This window comes from Prosopis cineraria, unplaced genomic scaffold (genome assembly GCF_029017545.1).
Source record: "Prosopis cineraria cultivar Desert tree isolate PC_DT_omini unplaced genomic scaffold, ASM2901754v1 PC3, whole genome shotgun sequence".
Lineage (NCBI taxonomy): Eukaryota > Viridiplantae > Streptophyta > Magnoliopsida > Fabales > Fabaceae > Prosopis > Prosopis cineraria.
Genome location: NW_026555334.1, coordinates 10,727,727 through 10,743,308, shown reverse-complemented (window position 1 = coordinate 10,743,308; position 15,582 = coordinate 10,727,727). Strand labels below are relative to the sequence as shown.

The 15,582-nt window shown below is 33.0% G+C and overlaps 2 protein-coding genes and 1 pseudogene across 2 annotated transcripts; 2 read left to right on the top strand and 1 right to left on the bottom strand.

Moving 5' to 3' along the window:
* The first annotated feature begins 2,055 nt into the window (after window positions 1-2,055).
* Window positions 2,056-5,872, top strand: LOC129304407 (vesicle-associated protein 4-2-like). The gene is made up of 7 exons (XM_054944044.1): window positions 2,056-2,545; window positions 4,168-4,238; window positions 4,448-4,529; window positions 4,627-4,739; window positions 5,144-5,221; window positions 5,388-5,507; window positions 5,611-5,872. The coding sequence occupies exons 1-7, from the start codon at window positions 2,296-2,298 to the stop codon at window positions 5,671-5,673; spliced, it is 777 nt and encodes a 258-aa protein (XP_054800019.1). The 5' UTR covers window positions 2,056-2,295; the 3' UTR covers window positions 5,674-5,872.
* Window positions 5,873-8,222: 2,350 nt separating this feature from the next.
* Window positions 8,223-9,549, top strand: LOC129306778 (pentatricopeptide repeat-containing protein At1g55890, mitochondrial-like). Its single transcript, XM_054947505.1, has one exon. It carries the CDS (start codon window positions 8,280-8,282, stop codon window positions 9,399-9,401), a length of 1,122 nt encoding a protein of 373 aa, XP_054803480.1. The 5' UTR covers window positions 8,223-8,279; the 3' UTR covers window positions 9,402-9,549.
* A 2,465-nt stretch (window positions 9,550-12,014) lies between these two features.
* LOC129305385 (neryl diphosphate diphosphatase, chloroplastic-like) lies at window positions 12,015-14,634 on the bottom strand (annotated as a pseudogene).
* Between the last annotated feature and the right edge of the window lie 948 nt (window positions 14,635-15,582).

The window sequence follows — 15,582 nt, the reverse complement described above, 5'->3', positions numbered from 1 at the left end:
TTCTATCCTTAAAATGCTATTTCCTCCACTTAATCTTCACATTACTAATATCGTTGTTAGATGCAGTGTTCCCGCTATCAATCTCCACCATCCCCAATGAAACCTAACCTCTTGAATGCCCAAGTTTTCCTCAAACCAACAGAGGGATCAGTCATGCAGACCGACACTTGACAACGGGTAGAAAAGCAAAACGAGAAATAGGGAGTAAGAAGGATAAGCAAATGCCACAGTGACTCCCAACGAGAAAATCAACTCACAGGGGTGAAAGAAAGGCTCTTAGAGACGGGAGAAAAGTTTAAATTTAGTCTTCTTTTGATTTGGTTACTTAAATTTAATTTTCTTTTAAAGTTATCATATGATTACTTTTAAGTTTTAATTTTTAACACGAATAAAATAAAATAATATATAAAATATTGTCGACTTGTTATGCATATATATAATTAAATGAAAATAAATTAATTCTTAAATCTATGATTTCTATCAATACAATCTTTGTTCTCTTGTTTTTTAAAATTTTAGAGCAAATTTCTTTTCAACTAAATCATTATTTTTTTCATTAATTTATATGATTATCATGGATAAAGTTATCTATGTTAGCAAATTTAAATAATGATCATTCTTTTTAAATGATAAGGATTAAGTCAATATGCAAGAAAATAAAATTAAATTGATAAAAATTAAATTTAAAAGATTAAGTTGATAAATGAAATAAATTTGAGAGCCAGAAATTACATTATTCTCATGCATAATGTAAAACTCTTCTAGGAAGTAATTCCAGCTCGTTCAACTGAAGTCATAAAAATAGACTATCTTAGTGATAAAAAGTATCAAGTAAATATATTATTGTATTGGGCCGAGTCACTTCCAAACAAGCCATTGCTTTAGCCCAATTTAAGTGAACACGCAAGCGCAAACCCCGACCGGCCCCCGCCATGCAAGAGTTGGTTTTTCGGCCTACGGTTTTCACGCATGTTTTAGGCCGACAGTTGTCACGCGCTTCACGCCAAGATCGATGGTTTCTGCAAGGAGCGTCAGCCTTAAAACTCTGTGTCCGTCTCTCCCGCGTGATCGCCTCAAAAGCCGTATTATTATTATTATTATTAAAAAAGATAAAATCTCCAACAACCTCAATGCTTTTTTCTCGTACTAAAAATCCAACAAACTCTCTCTCTCTCTCTCTCTCAAAATAACAAATCCACCGAACTCTTGTTACATGAGCTAGTCTAGTTGGCTATTATTTTTTTTCCCCTAATGAGTACACGAATATGAATTAAATAATATAATTATTTTCAACAAAAAAAACATATCCTGTACGATAAAAAATAGTTAAATATTATTATTGTCATGTTCAGAATTCAAGGATCCAAGTATATATGTGCTAGTTATAACAAGACCAAACAAAAAGTTTGTTGGAAGAAATGAAATGTTATTAATAAGTGTTGCTTTTAGTAAAAAGAATTATGCTTAAGCATGATGTCTTGACTTTAATTACATGTAAATAGATAACTATACCAAAAATAGAGAAATGTTATGTAGAGTATATTTGCTTATAAGATATATTCATCCCTGAACGAGGTATTATCTTGAGGGTTCAAGTGTATGATTTGATTCTTTTTAACAAAGAATGGTGAGACCAGTTTGTTCAAAGTTTAACACTAATATAAATTGTTTCCTAAAAGAAGAACAATTAACATTCATGTCCACCAGAGCATAATGCAGAACTATATAGTTATTTATTCCATTTCAAAACTAAGTCGTCGTTATCATTATTAAAATTATAAAGCCATGTTTAATCAGTTCAAAATACAGCGGCGTTTTCCACAACTAATCCACTCCACTATTCCAAAAATTATTTCTTTTTCATTTATCAACTTCAAAAGTAAATCCATTCACCAAAACCACTGCCTCCACCTCCACTTTCTCCTAAAGTCAACTTCTGGGACCCACCAATTTCACAAAACACGTTTTCTTCCCTCCGCTACGACGCCGTTCCTCGTGTTTCTTAATTCTGATTCCTTAACCATTTTCCTTCTTGGTGATCCCAGTGCAGGACCCGGAAACACCAAATCAAACCACAAAAGCCCGGACGCGAAACTATCTTCTCCATTTCCCATCAATCCGCGTCTCAGATCCGCGATCTTTCTGTTTCCCCCACTTTTTAGTTCTCTCCTCAAGTAAGCCCAGTCCAGGCACGGGCCTCCGATTCTCATGAGTTGACCCCGGAGCAAGTAAACGGTGCCGTTTGCTCCTCGGTGTTCTGTGAAAAGCCTACTGCGTCTAGAGCACAGAGAGGACATGGCGATAGGTAACCATAGGCCACCCTCCGATGGGAAGGTCTGGAATTTCTTCAGGCTTCCGTTTCGTAGCTCGGGAGCTAATTCGGCTAGCACGACGCCGTCTACTACCGTCCACCACCATCATAATCCTCCTCCGATTGAGGGTTCAGCGTCTCATGGCTCCAGTTCGGTTTCTTCGGTTGCAAGGTCCTTTCTGCCAACTCGACGTCGTCTCAAGCTTGATCCCTCCAATAAGCTCTACTTGCCTTGTAAGGATTCTCCTTGTCTTTCTATTTTTAGCTTATGGAAATGTTGGTGCCTGTTGGAGTGCAAGTTAATTGCTTTGATCACGATCAAATGGGGGTCTGGATTGTCATCATTTGCTAGGGTTTAAATAGCAATACAGCAACATATTGCGGTGCTTTCTCTACTTAGAGATAACTCTTACGATCCGACAATTAATTGTTAATCCTTTCCCCTTTTGAATCTGAGTTGAAAATGCTCATTCGCGATGAATAAGCTTTCTATTGGTTAAAGGGGCTCTATCTATCACAATCATCAAAGTTATTCTAAAATTGGAAATTTGTACGGACCAAAAGCTGAAAGTCTCACAATGCAGTTTTTGGATTTTACCAAATGGCTTTATATATCCTCACATTAAACAAAATTAAAGGTAGCTGCTGCTGTTTATGGTTTTCTGTAGTTGGAAGTTGTCACTCAAGTGCTTTTTTTCTTTTTTTTTGGTAGGAGAAAACTTGTATATTTAGGATGCTTTGTTTCCAATCAAATTAAAATAGGTGGATCTTTTATAAATTATTTATTCTATAATGGACTTTTATTATTAATATTTTAAAATTCATATGTTGTAATTTGATTGGACAAGAGTATATTAAGTGTATAAGATTAAATACCCAAGTCTTCTCTTTCTTTGATCTACATGTAGGAGATAGATAATTGAATTAAAAAGTTTCTTGTTTGGGCATTTATTGTCATTAACTTTTGCACCTTAACTTCATGTCATCTATATCATCTAGATGCAGAGGGCTTGGTTACCTTACAATTGGCAAGAGATATGTCCATCTCTATTACTTGTTGACTTATTAGCTCTTTACATGTTCTTCTAATTTTCCCTTCCTCCCTTCTTAGTTACTTGATTTGTATAATAGCTGAATAAATCTTAACCTACCTGACAACCGGCTGAATTTGCTTGAAGGGAGGAGCATTGCATTAATAGACACTTATTCTTCCTGAAAAGGCATATATCAACAGCTTTCTTATGTGTAGCAAAAAGAAAAAAAATTGAGCTTCACATTCTAACCATTATTGTTAAGCAAGACGACAAATAAGATTCAAGACAGCAAATATGATTGACTTGTGTGGTCGGTATAACAGGCTTGTTGGCCATTATCCTGACTGGTGAGGTTGAATTCTTTTTTGAAAATATATATATCTATATAGACAAATTCTGATGTTCAGTGAAAGAAAATAAAGCTCCCAATGATCGAGCAAGACGTCAAAGAAGATAAATTTCTGTGTGGCAACAATGATTTTAACTTTTATGCAGCAGATGCTTTTTAAATTCATTGAGAATTAAATCATGAAACACTTGTTCTTCTTGAAAAGGTCATATTCTCATGGCTATTGTATATCCAACAACTGAGCTGCATGTCAAATAATACTAGCACTCTCAGCGTTGCACTTTAATGTGCACAGTCATGGATACACACATGAGCGCACGTGGATATCTATTCATTTTATGCATGTATATAAGGTTTTGGTATCCACATAGACTATGTGGTTTTTATCTTGTGGAATTTCTTCTTCTGGTGCTCCCACAAGATTGCCGGACTTATACTCTGTCTACTCATTATTTGCTATCACTCTTCTGAAGATGAACCAGGCAAGCAGGTTAGGAGTGCCATAAAGATTAAAAATACTACCAAATCTCATGTCGCTTTCAAGGTATAGTTAAACATATACACCTTTCAATTTTTCTATTATTTATTTGCTATCAACTATATGTTATAGCTGCTACTTTTGACATAGCTCTGCTTAGGAGCTCTTCAATGTATGCCTTTTCAATAACTGAGCTATTTGCTTTTGATTTTCTCTAGTGCATAAATTCAACTGCTTAAAATGATTTCGTTGTGCTTTTGATATGCATTATATAGTTTCAGACAACTGCACCCAAAAGCTGTTTCATGCGTCCTCCTGGAGCTATTCTTGCACCTGGTGAAAGTATCATAGCAACTGGTAATGAATATTTCATTTTTTTGATACTGTGGGCTTTGTTTGGATATGTAATGTAATTGGCTGAAATGAACTCACCAATTTTTATTCAATTTGATAGTGTTCAAGTTTGTTGAGCCTCCAGAAAATAATGAAAGGCCAGATAAGAGCAGACTGAAATTTAAAATAATGAGCTTGAAGGTCAAGGGAGCAATTGATTACGTTCCTGAGATGGTTAGTTAAAGTCACTGTCATTGCAATTGCCTCTAAAAGAGTTCTTGATTTGAGTTATTTGATATTATGCTTATCTTACCAACCTTCCCACCTCTCAGAATGGAAGCTAACAATCTTACTATTATTTTTACCCTAAGCAAGCCTGTCGTAAATTCTCTATTTGCTTGACTTCTACTTATAAGATCACTTGATTTCATGATTTTTTTTATTATGTTTCATTGGAAGGACGTATTTTTTGATATATTTTAAATATGTAAAATTCATTCTTCCTTTTTAATCTTTCTGCCTTCTTGCAAGATCAAAAGTTTATACTGTACTCTGCAAGGCACTTGGTTTTCACTTTTTCGGTTCAACCTCGTGTGATTCTGACTCTTTTGTAAGCTTTTTGTTATTTCTGGAAACAGTTTGATGAGCAAAAGGACCAAGTATCAGTAGAGCAGGTGCTACGTGTTGTTTTTCTAGATCCTGAGCATCCCAGTCCAGTAAGTACTTGGATTTGTGTTCATATGTTCTTTGTGATGAAGTATCTTGCTTCCATTTTGTCTGTCTGCCAGACATTCTGTATCTTCTATCTTGATGTCCATGTTAATAAGATGCCTGCCCGTTATAACATTCTGATTGCTTGCTATCCAAATGTGTCTCATTAAGGCATTGGAAAAGCTGAAGCGTCAGTTGGCTGATGCTGACGCCGCACTTGAGGCACGAAAGAAACCTCCGGAGGATACTGGTGCTAAGATTATTGGGGAAGGACTTGTGATTGATGAATGGGTGAGTACATATAGTTGGTTTGTGAGGTATAAGTTATGCTGCAACTTATAATTATACATGTGACAAATGCTTAATCTGTGTAATTGCTGATCGTGTTTACCAGAAAGAGAGGAGGGAAAGGTACCTTGCAAAGCAGCAGGTTGAGGGGGCAGTTGACTCTGTATAATAGAAATCTTTTGTAGAAAAGGTGTTTTCAGGTGAAGGAGTGATAAGAAAACTGGAAAGCTGTGGTAGGCAATGATCCTTCTCTGTAGATAATGACATCTTGTTTCTAGGATTTCTCTCTGAGGATGTAATAATATTGTGTTTTGTTGATGAAAATTTCTTTTATAGAGTTGTTAATATGTTGAATGCTTGATTTTTCATGCCTCATTCCCGGGAGAGGATCTCTCTTCTTCTAGTCTCATCCTTTCCTCTACTTTTCTAATCACATTTTTTATTTTGTTTTTACTATAATGAAGATTGGAAGGTGAAGGGGAGAAGTAGTCATGATTTTTTCATCCCTGATGACCTCTTTTTCAATTTTTATCACTGATTACTGTGAAATAGGGAAGTCCCATTTACAGTGGTTTCTCTTAGTTGCTTTATTTTCTTTCCTGTACAAAATAAAAACATCTTCTAATGATAATTTATATATCAATAAAATTTCTATTCTCATAAAAATGATAAAAATTTATATCCTTTTTCCTTTTTATTTTTAATTTCAATTTATGATATGTGAGGTTGTATATTCATGGACATAAGAATCATCAGATGTAAATAAAGGGTAAAACCATAAAATGGATTCTATTTTTGGGTCAAATCATAAGTTCATAATTTGGATCAAAATTAATTTGCAGAAAAAATTTGTATTTTGGACTCGTGAGAGAATATAATACTGCTGGGCTTGATCCGAGCATGGTTGATGGTTGGAATATTGGAATGGAAAACGTTTGGAATAATTAAACTTTTAAGGGTTAAGGTGCATTATTCCCCTTGTATTTTTCCCCGGGAAGAGTTATGGGTATTTTATATTAATAAATGAGGTCTTTTTCTCTCTAAATTATTTTTTAGGGAAATAAAAATTTCTCTTTATTAGTAATTCATTAACTTTGTTGTTTTTTTATTGATGTGACATGTAGATTTCATAAAGAGTTGAGTGTCTTGAAATTTTGTTAAAATAAATTTTAATTAAGATTATTAAAATATTTAATATTTATTAAGAAAATAATTTTCTCTAAAAAAATTAATATTGATTAAGTCTCTTAAATGTTCTAAGTCATTATTTATAATTTTTTTGATCAATTAATGATCAAATTAACATATATTTAAAATTGAAGTGTCACTTATTTTCAATTGGTATTTTCATATAATGTAATATGTTTCTAATTTTAAAATTAAAAAATGAGTTGCAAATTTAACAAGATAATATTAATTTCATAATTTTATTTGAAGGTTCATTCCCTTATGTTAATACAAAATTACAAAATATTAAAATATTAAATTTAGGTGGCACAATATTTAGAGGAAGATTTGACTAAAAAAATTACATTGAATGACCTAAAAGATTTAATGGATCTAATCATTATTAGTTTTCTTATAAGGCCATTTTTTATAATTTATTTAAAAATATTTTATTATTATTATTATTAGGATTAAAGCACATTTTTCCAGTACTTTCATTTAAAGAATGCTAGGTATTCTATACTAATAAATAGAGCATTTTTTTCTCCAAATTATTCCACTAATGGAGGGAATTTTTGTTTTTTAAAAAAATGATTTAGGTGAGAAAATGCTCCACTTATTAGAATGGGGTGCTTCCTACTCCTCGTGGAAATATATAAAAAATTAATACACTTTAACCCAACTTTAAATTTTTCAACTTTATCTCAATTATTGATTACCCTTATATTTTTTTCAAGTTATCATATTACTTCTTTAAATTTTAAAACAGAAATTGATCTTCAAATTACAAAAGTTATTTTGTTCTCTCATTTTTTTTTAAAAAAATTGAGTGTTTTAATTTTTTTTTCTGATCAAACTTTTTAATTAAACTATATAACTGCTAACTTAATATTTCATTATTTACATAAACGGATCTTAATGGTGTAGTCTCTTTTAAAATAATAAAAATTAAATTAAAAATAAAGTTGAGGATCAATTAAGTGACAAACTTTAAGCGATTGAATTTTATTATCTCAATTAAAAACCTACGATTTTCAGGGTTTAAAAAAAAAAAAAACAAAGAAAGGTGAGATGCACAAACTAAGGCCTGTTTGGTTTTTATTTTTAAAAATTATTTTGTAATATAATTTTTATAAATTATTTTTAAAACAAAATAAAATGAAAACCAATTTGGTTATGTGAATTAAAAAGAAGTATTAAAATTAAAAAATAAATTGATAATAATAGTTATAAACAGCCAATGGTAATGATTAATAATAAAAATTAATTAAATAATTATAATTTTTAATAATCAATTGTAGTATATTTTAAATATAAAAAAATAAAATATTTTAAATATAAAAAAATAAAATGAAAATAATTTAAAGTTATTTTTTTGTTTTTAAAATAAAAAATAAAAATAATTTTAAAAATAACTAAATATAAAACACTTATTCAAACGCTTATTCAAACAAAGTTTTAAATTTTTTTATTTTTAAAAACAAAAATAATTTTTAAAAATTAAAAACAAACAAACCCTAAAATCCCCACTAAACCCTCTTCCTTGTAGTTGTAACTCTTGTTTGCAGTTTGCTCTCCCGCCTCAACCCGAGAACTCCAACAAATACGATGTCGTCTCTTTGTCGCCTTCTTCAGCGCAACTTCTCTTCCTCCGCCGGCGCCGCCCCCAGCATCCGGTCGTTAGTGAAGAAGCTCTACAAGGAAAGGGACTATAACCTCCTCGTCCAGAAGTTCAAGGATGCCTCCGAAGTCGACCGTTTCCGAACCAAAGATGGCATTTACGAACTCACGGTTCGTCGCCTTGCCTCCGCCAAGCAATTCAATTTGGTCGAAGAGATCCTAGAAGACCAAAAGAGGTACAAAGACATTTCCAGAGAAGGCTTCTCGGCTCGGCTGATCAGGCTCTATGGCCTATCGGGCATGTTTGAAAATGCGCACAAGCTGTTCGATGGATTGCCGGAGAGAAATTGCACCCGGACGGTGCTATCTTTTAACGCCCTCTTGTCTGCTTATTTACATTCTAAGAAATTTGACATGGTAGATCGCCTTTTCAAGGAGCTGCCCGCGAAGCTGTCCGTTGAACCAAATTTGGTGTCTTATAATACTGTTATCAAGGCATTTTGTGAAATGGATTCTTTTGATTCCGCCATTGCCATGCTTGATGAGATGGAGAAGAAGGGTGTTATCCCGGATTTGATAACATTCAATACGCTGCTGCATGGGTTATATGTGAATGGTCGTTTTTCAGATGGCGACAAGATTTGGAGCCTAATGGGGAGGAAGGATGTTATTCCTGATATTAGGAGTTACAATGCTAAGTTAGAAGGATTGGTTGGGCAGAAGAACATGAAAGAAGCTGTTGAATTGATTGAGAAGATGAGAGATGACGGTGTGAAGCCTGATATTTATAGCATAAATGCTTTGATTAAGGGTTTTGTCAACGAGAAAAATTTGGATGAAGTTAAGAAGTGGTACCGTGAAATAGCAAACTCCGATTACAACCCGAATAACACAACATTTAAACTGCTTATTCCATTTCTGTGCGAGAATGGTGATCTGTATTCTGCATATAAGGTAAGCAAGGATATTTTCGAGTGTCGGAACTATGTTGAAGCATCAATTCCGCAGCTTGTGGTGGATAAACTGGCGGAAAAGAGAAGGATTTTAGAGGTAAAGAAGATGGTGAAACTTGGGAGTCGTTTTAAGCTAAGTTTGCCGCAAGAAAAGTAGGCTAGTGCATGATCTCTGATGTTCGTTCTATTATTCTTGTTATTCTAATCCTTAATTATGTTGGCGCATTCTAAGCGTGTAATTCAAGGCTTGAAAACGGCATAACCTGCTTCTTCCTTATATGATATTGTTTTCTCATTACGTTTTAGTTCATCTTTACCGCGTTTATGACTCTCACTCTCTATAAACAACTAGTCATTGACATATCTTTGAATTCGTTGAAATTAACTTCGAGATTCTAGTGCCTATTGAGTATTGACTGTCTTCTCTTGGATGTTCCTAACACAAGCTTATAGAACTCTGTAGTCATTATTTATATCTCACTTGTGTATCATTTGTGTATGTTAACTTGTGTTTAAGTCCAAGTAAAATGGATGGCAAGAAGGGGTATTAACAGGCAATAGTTTAATCTAGTTCCGAATGATATTTGCTTAAATCAAGATTATCATTTGAGCCAATGGATATTTATTCATCATTAGGAGGTAGCAGCATCCATTAGTGTTGAGTAAATCCAATCCAACCAGCCTTTTTATCCCAGTTGAGATTGTCCCAGCTATGAAAGAAACCATCAAGCTTTGTAGACCAATAGATGACATCATGGCCTGAGTCAACGTTTAGATCAAAAGCATTAAAAGAAGCAGAGGAATGGCCCCATAGCGCGTGGCACGATTCAGTCCGGTTAACGGGCACATTCCATACATGACTTTGTCCTGCTAGAACCACAAAGCTTTCTGAGGTGCATGTTATGCTCACTGGCTTTGCTTGCTTTGGCAAAAAAATTTGGATCTGGATTCTAGCTTGAGCATCGCCATTGGTGCCATCCATGGCTGCGACTATTTTATTGCAGAAGCATGCTGATACAAGTGCAAGGAAGAGGGCAAGATGGTGAAAGTTTGACATTTTTCTGAGGCAGTTAAAAAGTATGGCTGTGACCGTCTTCTTATTTGAGAATTGCCGGTATTGCATTGCCATTGAGATATGTATAGGCATTTGTGGAGAGAGAAGGTGATTCTCACCTTAAAAGTTTGTTGGATCATTAAATTTGTTAAAAACTTTCAATGCTTTCTACCCATACCTTGACTGATAACATTAAATTTCAACAATGTATTAATTACATTAATAGCAGTCCAATGAACTATCTCATAGAGAAGATGCACTTCCAATCACCTCACACATATTGAGAAAATGATTCAAAAGTTTGTTACGTCATTAAATAATTTGCTTGATCTTTTTTATAGGGTAGTGGAAGGAAATTTTTTTTTTTTTGATGTAATTTATAAGTCATCTCATTAAATTTTTATCATAAATTTTTTCTTTTATAATTCATTAAATATTAGAGAGAAAAAATATGTTGTTAAAGTATATATCTTCAAGAAGGGTAAATTTGATACCTTATTAAATTTTTAGATAAAGTTAATAAAATTTAAGATTTTTTTTATATTGATAAAACATGTTAAAAGTTATTTATAAATAAGATTAGAAGAGTAAATTTGTAAAACATTTAATGCTTTCTACCAATATCCTTATTGATAACATTAAATTTCAACACCATACTATTAATTACATTAATTGCAAACCAGGAGCAGAACTCTATTGACTGAATATTAGAGAATGCACTTTCAATCACTTCACATGTGCGCATTGAGAAAATGGGTAAAAATTTGATTTAATCATTAGAGCTGTTAAAACATTTTTAAAAAAATTATTTAAAAACATAACTTTAAGTACTTGCACTTTATTTGAGTTTTATTATAGATCTTTACATTTTTTTTTCAGTATTTTATATTTTTATATTTTTATTTTTTAGTGTTCTAAGTCTCTATAACACTGTTCATGGAGGGACTTAGGACACTAAGAAATAAAAATATAATGATCTAAAATATCAAAAAAAATATAGAGACTTATAATAAAATTTAAGTAAAATATAAAAATTTAAAGTTATATTTTCTGGAACAAACTCTTGTTATTAATATTATTTAACACTATAAGTTTTACTTATTTTGATTTGATTGGATAAAAATATATCAAATATATATGGTTTTTTTTTGGTTTAATTATATAAAAGTATATTAAATATATAAGATTAAGTATTTAAGTTTTTGGTAATTTCAGGTGAGTGAACAAATAACATTTACTGTTACAGTCAATACGATGCATGACATGTTAATCCAGGCAATGATAACTGTTGTAGCGTTCGCACAAGAAGGAAAGACTAAAAACAATCACGCAAATTGGTGCGTCAATCCGATAAATATTTTCAAATTCAGCCTTATCAGCTTATCGAAAAATGTGTGTTCTCAATTAGACGCATGACTCGTTGGATTGTTCAATTCTACAATATTGCAAGATTAATGAGTCATTTTTGCACATCATTGTAAGTTCGAAATTTGAAAATGAGAACAAAATCCAACCACCTATAATCTGCATGCATGGATGATGGATCAGTGATTATTAACATATGATACTATGAGTTTAATGATAGTAATTCTCATTTTGAATTAGGTGATGTAGTCCAAAATCAGAGACACAAAATGTAGTAGTATTACTGCTGCAATTGTTACATCATTCTAGATTTGAAACCTTACGGCAAAGACCTCATATGATTTTTCTCCATTAATTGAACAAGCAGTGATTGGCATCAGAACCGTACATCAGACGCACCATCCTCGCAGTGTTGAGACAAACCTTCTTAAAGGTTGATGAGAATGGAACTTGTGCAAGACATTCTTGATTGAGACGTTTCCATGAGTCTGAGATCATGTGAGTGACATGTTCTCGTGTTTCTTCAGCAGAAATGCCTCTGTTCTGTCTCATGTAACACTCAAGATAAGATCCATCATGACCATTCTCATCATGTTCCTGCATAATCAAAACCTCATTTCATAAAACACCATTTCCAATTCTTAAATAAACTTATCAGATCAACTTGGTACGTACCATGTATCCTTCTAGATCATCTGACAGGCGAAGAATTGAGGCTACTGAAGAAACAATGCCTGGATTGTCATCCATAGTTGACACAATTTCCTTGGTTATACCATGGCTTAGGAGAAATAAGGTGTGTCCTAGCACTACTTGTACTCCTGAACTTATAATCCCATTCTTCAAGTATTCCTCAGTGCTGGGCGTGTGAGCTGAAGCAAACCACTTTGCTTCAGCAAGGAAGGCATTGCACAATTGAACCCACTGGTACATGCAAGACTTGTTCAGTCAGAAGAATTAAGCAACTCTATATGATAAAACTATTAAATGACCTTCACTTTATTGCTTCAGCTGTTTATATGTTAAGATGTTCAACTGTGAGTGGACTTAAAATGATGTGGGAAGTAACAAATTGGATAAAGGGACTCAATAACTAATACCCCCTCTGATCCTATTTGTATGCACTTTCTAGAAATAATTTTTAATTCATAATATATAACACTTTGTAATAATTAAATTATTTTTTTAAAATTTACACTTTCTTGATTAGCGTAAAGGTATTTAATGTAGTTGTATCATTATTTAAAGTTAAGGGTAAAAATGAAAGTACAGATAATTTTTTATGATATGAAGACAAAACTAATTTTTTTTTAAAATGCGTGAAACAATTAAAAGTATCCAGCAATAAGGACTAGAGGGAGTATACAATAAAGAAGAAAGACTTATAAATGTAAGTTTTGACATTTTGAGTTAAGATGTGATTTTTTTTTCCATTGTTCTTGTCTATTCTCCTCTCCCTCCTATTTTCGAGTGATTACTCCCCATTCTTAACAAGTATTATCTTATCCAAGTTTTGCTTGGGACTTGAAAGCCTATTATTGTGCCAAAAACTAGGCTAGTGCACTTGAGGGAGAGGTTGTTAAGATGTCTAAGTGTGAGTGAAATTAAGATGGTGTGGAAGTCTCACATCGAATAAAATTGATCTTAATAACTAATATATATAAAGAAGAAAGACCTTAAATTTGAGCCTTACAGTTTTGAGTTAAAATATGCTCTTAATCTTACCAGTTTGTGTAGAGAGTTCAAAGGGTCCCATCCTTGCTTTAGATAGACCTTGTAGGAAAATTCATTTGTAATGTCATGAAGAGCATGGAAACATGTTCTCATGTGTTGTGGTAGTTTCTCTGCAGCTTTCAATTCCCACCTGCAATCACAGGATGTGATTTAGCAGTAGAAATAGTTATATTTATTATGTATCTTTCCCTTCTCTTCTCTTTTCCTCCCTGTGTAGACATGTTTTTCAATACCTATTAACAGCATCTGTAAATAGACTTAGTTCATCTGGAGATCCATAAACATCGAACATGTCATCAATTATATAGACAAGGGACAGAGGTTTTGTGAGCTCAATCCTCTGCTCTGAGAACTTGGGATCTGTCAGGCATGCCATTGGCCACATGTACCATTTGAGTGGGTCATCCCTCACAAGCTTCAACTCCTTGCTCAGTCCAAGGTCCTTCCACCATCTGTTAATCAATTATATTATACAGAGTCAGTACACACACACACACGCAGACACATCTGCACACAAACAAAGTCTATGAAATTACGATTCTTTCATATATATTCAACATGAGCTCACTTGGAAACCTGAAGGAATTCCTCCTTGTGTATGGACTTAATTATGCAGGAATCACAATTGGCCAACTCTTGTAAAGTGAGAATCCATGGAGTGTTCACTTGGAACTTGAAATCATTCAAACAAGATCTTCTGTGTGAAAACCTGGGCAAGCTTTTGTGAAAAGGAAGCTGCAATGCACTTGAGATATGTTTGGCCAGATGAGTTTCATTATTTGCAGACAACCATGCAGCAAGATGACTCCGGCTTATTTCCCCTGCTTCATCAAGATTGTTCTCACCTTCTACACTAAGCTGAGAAGCTTCATGCAATTCAAGAAGCCCCAATATATCTTCTCTAACGGTTTCTCTCAGATTCCCTTCCTTGTCCTTGAAGGAATTGAATAAATCTGTAACATGTACTACAACATTATCAGTTGGCAAAATCTGTTCAGAAAAACTCAGAAGATAGTGTATATGATATCGACAAGAACACTCACCTGCGTGAACATTGTGTCCTTGTTGCTCAGCAAGCGGAATTGAAGTGCCACATCAGACAGTTGTTGACCAGCACTAGAATATAAGCTAGAAGCCATGAATGGTTTCTTTTGGAGAGCTTCTTCAATCTCCTCTTCAAAGTGGTATTCAATGCCAAGCCGTTGGATAGCATTAATCATATATAAAACTTCTCTCCCTTCCCCCTTCACTGTGCTCATAAAAACATGCTTAGCTTCTTTCAGTTTTGTTGCATGCTTGATATGAATCTCATCCTGAAAGATTAGTGAGAAGCTGATTATGAAACAAAATTGACAAGAGAAAATAGTCCAGAAATTAAAACTGGTGTGAATCACTCTTACCATAAATGCTGTATTGTTTTCAGTTATGATTGTGCTTTGTCTCAAGGATGTAGGATAAGATAGGTTATCAAACTGGGCAGTGTTCCGTTTATGAGTTGGAATTCTGCTAAGGTTTCTAGATTCTTGGTCAGAAAATAGGATTGATCTGTTGGTTGAAGCAAGTAAATGAAGTGACAGAGCCATTGGTTACTGCATTAAGTGAAGAGAACATGCAGTACTTTTATACATCAATTGCATGGTCAAATATGAGATTTTCTTTTAAAATTAACAATTTCATGTTCGTTGAAATATATATATATAAAAAAATGCCATTTATTCATCGAACTGAGATTCAAAATTTGAAGTCATTTTCCTTTTGGAGATAACGTGTTTAAATATATCGGACATTTTGGTGTTTTCCGGAAACAATTAATGATTTTTTTTTTAAAAAAAAACTCTCAATAAACGTTGAAAATTACTGAGCATTTTATATGTATTTTTGATTAAAGAGTATGTAATTTTTAATTATGGTAACTATTTTTTAGATGGTAACTATTTTTTAGAATAAAAATTTGTTAAAACTACCTTACAATTTTAAAAGGAAAGAACGTAGAAAAATAATTATTGAAAAGGGTTTTATCTTTCTCTGCGTATTTATGAAAATATTTTTAGTAAGTTAGTATTATCTAAATTTATGTTGAGTCAAATCAAAGTTGTTCAATATTTTATTTAAACGTTGAGATCATTCCAATTCATTCTTCCGTGATATCCTTTTCTTTCTTTCTTTCTTTCTCTGTTTTTTTTTT

What these genes read in the sequence shown, in the direction of transcription:
- LOC129306778 (XM_054947505.1), top strand. Translation starts at nt 8,280, where the DNA reads ATGTCGTCTCTTTGTCGCCTTCTTCAGCGCAACTTCTCTTCCTCCGCC.
- LOC129304407 (XM_054944044.1), top strand. Translation starts at nt 2,296, where the DNA reads ATGGCGATAGGTAACCATAGGCCACCCTCCGATGGGAAGGTCTGGAAT. An exon ending in CAATAAGCTCTACTTGCCTT is followed by an intron (nt 2,546 to 4,167) that starts GTAAGGATTCTC and finishes ACTCTTCTGAAG; the next exon opens with ATGAACCAGGCAAGCAGGTT. An exon ending in ATCCTGAGCATCCCAGTCCA is followed by an intron (nt 5,222 to 5,387) that starts GTAAGTACTTGG and finishes TGTCTCATTAAG; the next exon opens with GCATTGGAAAAGCTGAAGCG.